General features: G+C 41.1%; 1 protein-coding gene across 1 annotated transcript; it reads right to left on the bottom strand.

Moving 5' to 3' along the window:
- Positions 1–3,635: 3,635 nt before the first annotated feature.
- On the bottom strand, positions 3,636–4,661 carry LOC107505608 (olfactory receptor 52N2). Its single transcript, XM_016135866.2, has one exon. The coding sequence runs from the start codon at positions 4,643–4,645 to the stop codon at positions 3,680–3,682; it is 966 nt and encodes a 321-aa protein (XP_015991352.2). The 5' UTR covers positions 4,646–4,661; the 3' UTR covers positions 3,636–3,679.
- Between the last annotated feature and the right edge of the window lie 591 nt (positions 4,662–5,252).

Raw genomic sequence — 5,252 nt, 5'->3', positions numbered from 1 at the left:
GCATCTTGTAGGGAAATAGGCTTCCTTTGTCTAAAGTTGACTACCCACTTGGCAGCATCAAGGTCTTTGAAAGCACATGAAATTCAGACCATTTTTAATCTGCATATCATAACTTCTCCTTTCCCAAATGTTTGTTGTTTCCCCAGAGAACATGACGTCATATGCTATTCTCATCCTCTGTATTGGGATAACTGGCTTTGGAGACCCTTCGGACTCCCAATAGGGGAGACCCACACTTGATAACCTAAAAGACTCAGCAGCCAGGTCCTAGAGTCTCACTACCGACCATGCGCCTGGGAACATACATCTCTGGCCTCTCCCTGGAGAAAGCACTGAGATGACAGTGACTTCTCCATATATTAAATACACTTTTTTATATGTATCAAACAAACTTTAAGGGCACGATTATTTCATCTAATAGTGTATTATTTTTAAGAGATTGAGAACATGGGATTTTTTTTTCTTGTTTTAGAAGGAAGAACATGAGCTTCTTTGAGTAGTCTTTCCCAAGGTCACACAGAGGGTAAATAGAGAGATAGATGTCAGGACATTTTTTCAGGCTGCAGTGTCAGGACTCTCCATTCTCCCTTCCTCAGGCTCTTCAGTGAAGAGGATTTGAGTGCATCAATGATGTGAAAGGTGAGAGAGATAGTGGTTTTAGAGAGGCACGAGGTTAGAAGTGTGGATGATCAATTCTTGTCTCTCTAGGAGTGAGAACTGAACCTTGAAGAAGCCAAAAACTGTTTCCAAGAAAACGAAGAGTACATTCTGAGTTCCAGACCTGAGTGGGATGCTGCAAGGATTTAAAGGTCAGGAGTGTCAGGGGAAGGGTGTAGGTGTGGGATTCTTAGAGGATCAGAGCAAAGCAGGGGAGCAAATGTTACTTCTAGATGAGGACAAAAGAGAGGAGATAGGCCTGACAGGGAGGGGCAGATAGCCTGTGCTGAAGGTATGATTATCTCTAAGTGGGAAAGACCAGGTGTCCTCTGATTCACCAGTTGATAGCCTCACAGGGCTCCCCTACCCTGTCATCACATGAGAGAAAAGATAGGTCTTAGCGTTTCCTCCTTTACTTCTAACAACGCCATTGAAACTTTTGTCATTTCAGAGATCACAGAAGTCCAGAGCTATTTGGGGTAAGAAGAAGTTACAGCATTTTCAAATCACCATGTTCTGATCCCTTTACAGAAGTGTGGTTACTATTAGGTCCTGTGATTTTAATTTAATGCGTCCCTCCCAAACAAGACAGTTCTTAAGTGACCTACTCATCTCTGACTCATCAGTGCAAGTTCCTATCAATAATCCCCAATATTCCTTCTCACAATAACATAAGACACACAGGCCCTATGTAATTCACTTGAATATGTAATTTTTCCTACAGTGGACATAATGCTGAATCTAGTCAACTCTGTTTAAATTGAAGTCATTCTGAGTCCAGAAAATGCTTTTTTTTTTTTTTCAAGTAAAGTTAGCATACAATCTTATATTAGTTTCAGGTGTACGATGTTGTAATTAGACATTTATATACCTTATGAAGTGATTACCCCCATGAATCTAGTACCCATCTGACACCATATATAGTTATTACAACATTATCGATTATATTCCTTATGGTATATTTTACATCCCCATAACTATTTTGTGTCTACCAATTTGTACTTTTTAATTGCTTCCCTTTTCTCACCGATACCCAAACCCTCCTTCCATCTGGCAGCCATCAAATGTTCCCTTAAGAGTTTGTTTCTATTTTGTTCGTTTGTTTATCTTGTTCTTTAGATTTCACATGTAAGTAAAATTATATAGAATTTATCTTTGTCTGACTTAGTCCACTCTGCACAATACCCTCTAGGCCCATCCATTTTGTTGAAGATGGCAAGATTTCATTCTCGTTTGGTTGAGTAATATTCCATTGAATATATTTTCCGCCTCTTCTTTACCCATTAATCTACTGATGGACACCCAGGTTACTTCCATATCTTGGTTATTGTAAATACTGCTGCAATGAATATATGAATTTGCATGTGCCTTTTAAGTAGTGTTTTGATTTTGCACAGATAAATACCCAGAAGTGGTATTTACTTGATTCTTCTTTGTCTCTCGCTATAGGCTTTGTTCTAAAGTGTATTTTATGCAGTTTGGAGAAACGCGGCAGAGTGAGAGATGTCACCATATCTCTCCCCTTGAAAAACCAATAAGCTGAACATCTAAAACTCAACAAAAACAGCCGAACTGCACACAAGCATGTCTGAGTGTGGGATCGGTGCAGAAGAGCTACCACAAGTCAGAATCCCGGGTGTTGGGTGGTGGACTGGGAGAAATAAAGAAGCTGCATCTCTCAACCACCAGAGCTCCCTGTAGGAGGAATGGGAAGGGAGAAGGTGTGGAGAGTTCCCTGAACAGCCCTCTCTGGGAGTGCCATGAGCTCCGCCCGGCAGGTGGCAGGGCCAAGTCATCAGATCGAAAGCAGAGAAGCAAGATGGCAGAGAAATAACCGTTGATTTTTACCAGCTGCAGTTGCAAAACCAAGGCTACGCCACTGTCTCCAACACTCATCTCAGAGAGCTCTTCCCCCCATACCCTTCGACACCAAACGCTAAGGAGCCCCGGGAGAATCTGAGCAAACACTCCTGAGACTGAACAAGGCGAGGGTGTTCGCTATCGCCTCTGCAATTCAATATAACATTGGAGGTCCTGGCAAGTGCGATTAGGCAAGAGAAAGATATAAAAGGCATCCATTTAGGAAATAAAGAAGTTGAGCTGTCATTATTTGCAGATGACATGATTCTTTATATAGAAAACCCTAAAGACTCCACAAGAACACTACTAGAAATAATAGCAAATACAGTAAAGTCTCTAGATACAAAACAACGTTCAAAAATCCATAGTGTGATACTAATCTCATACCTGTTAGAATAGCTATAATCAACAGAACGAGTCATAAGAAATGAAGAGGATGCAGGGAAAAAGGAACCCTCATACACTGCTGGTGGGATTGCAAATTGGTACAGCCACTATGGAAAACAGCATGGAGGTTCCTCAAAAATCTAAGAATTGATCTATCATATGATCCAGCAACCCTTCTTCTGGGTATTTACCCCAAAGACTTGAAAACTCATATCCAAAAAGATATTTGCACACCGGTGTTCATAGCAGCACTCTTCACAGTGGCCAGGACATGGAAGCAACCGAAGTGTCCTGGAATAGATGATTGTCTAAAGTAGCTGCGGTACATAACACAATGGAATATTACTCAGCCATAAGAAAAATTGAAATACTGCCATTTGCGACAACCTGGATGGACCTCGAGATAATCATGCTAAGCAAAATCAGCCAGACCGAAAAAGTTGAAAAATCACATGATATCACTTACATGTGGGATCTAAACCTAAAAGCAACAGAGCCTCAGGGACATGGACAATGGACTAGTAGTTACCAGAGGTAGGGGATGGGGGAGGACGGAAGAGGTAGACAGTGTAAAGGGGATCAAATATACGGTAGCTGAAGGAAACTGGACTCTGGGTGGTAATCACACAATAGAATATATAGATATCAAATTATGATGTACACCTGAAAATTACATAATTGTGTTAACAAATGTTACCCCAAGAAACTTTTAAAAAAATGTTATCCTCCATTCTTTGTTTACCCCGACTCCCCTGCAACATGTCTATTTTATGATTTATTTATCTTTGGTAATGACAACCTTGTCTCCGAGTAAAAGTTTGATCACACCTTCCCGAATCTGTTTGGTCTTGACTCCATAAACAATTGGGTTCATCGTAGGGGGCAGTAACAGATAAAGGTTGGCCACAATTATATGTATATGGTGAGGGATATTGTGTCCTCCAAAACGATGGGTGAAAAAAGTGAAAAAAGCCGGGACATAGGTGATCACAATGGCACAGATATGAGATGTACAGGTGCTGAAGGCTTTTTGACGAGCATCTGCAGATGACAGGCTCACCACAGCTCTCAATATCATAGTGTAAGACACAGAAATACAGCAGATGTCAAAGACACCAATAAGGAGGGCAACCATCAGGCCATAAATTGCATTGATCTTGAAATTTCCACAGGACACCTTGGCCACAGACATGTGGTCACAGTAGGTATGGGGAATGAAGTTGCCCTGGCAATAAGGCAGGTGCTTGGTGAGGAAAACGAATGGGATGACGAGCATCACACCCCTCAGGAAGGTAGCGAGTCCAGCCTTGGCGATGACAGGGTTTGTGAGAATGGTAGAATACCTCAAGGGGTAGCAGATGGCCACATAACGGTCCAGCGCCATGAGCATGAGCACCCCGGACTCCATCCCCGTCAGCATGTGGACAAAAAACATCTGGGCCAGGCAGGCATTAAAATGGATCTCCTTGAGGTTGAACCAGAATATGCACAGCATATTGGGTACAGTGGTAGTGCACAGGGTGACATCTGTGAAGGAGAGCAGGGCCAGGAAGTAGTACATGGGTCGGTGCAGGGCCTCCTCATAGCTAATGAGGTAGATGAGTCCACAGTTCCCCAGGACAGCAATGATGTACATGAAGCAGAATGGCAGGGAGATCCAGACATGTGCGGCTTCCAGCCCAGGAACACCATTCAAAATAAAGAATCCTGGGGTCAGACTGGAACTGTTGGCTCCAGTCATAATGGTTGACAGGTGGTGGGCATTTTATGTTTTTAAAAGTGGTGGTTTTCTGGACAAGGAAATGATTCAAAGATGAGTAGAGGTTTTGGAAACCAAATGCAAACAAACAATATTTTTTTTTCAATAAGAAGTGATTAAATTCCCCTGGATTCACGGTATCTAGCTTGATATTTCATTTCTGTTTCTTATCTAATATGTGATATTGATAAGTTGCTTAATCATGTTATGCCTCAGTTTTCTCAATATAAAATGAGGATAATAATTGTGCCAAGCTCAGAAAAGTTCTCGGATTCTTCAATAAGATAATTTATATAATGTTCTAAAGCTATGTCTAGTACACAGTGAATACTCAATAAATATTAGTAGTAATACTACTATTGTTATCACTATTATTATTATTTTTCTCCCGCAGTATAAAGCACCCCATGTGATCAAACTTACCTTAATATATATATCAGGGAAATTCAAATTGAATTCCTAAGCCCTTCTGTAACTCAAGTGCCAGTGTGCAGTTTAGGATGGAAAACACATTATGAGATTCTAAAAATTGCAATTACCTTTTTTTATAACTTTAGAAAGCAAATGTTAGTCTCCAAGAGACTAAAAC

The sequence above is a fragment of the Rousettus aegyptiacus genome, unplaced genomic scaffold, assembly GCF_014176215.1.
Source record: "Rousettus aegyptiacus isolate mRouAeg1 unplaced genomic scaffold, mRouAeg1.p scaffold_m13_p_5, whole genome shotgun sequence".
Lineage (NCBI taxonomy): Eukaryota > Metazoa > Chordata > Mammalia > Chiroptera > Pteropodidae > Rousettus > Rousettus aegyptiacus.
The sequence above is the reverse complement of the archived record's forward strand: the minus strand, read 5'-3'. Positions and strand labels throughout refer to the sequence as shown.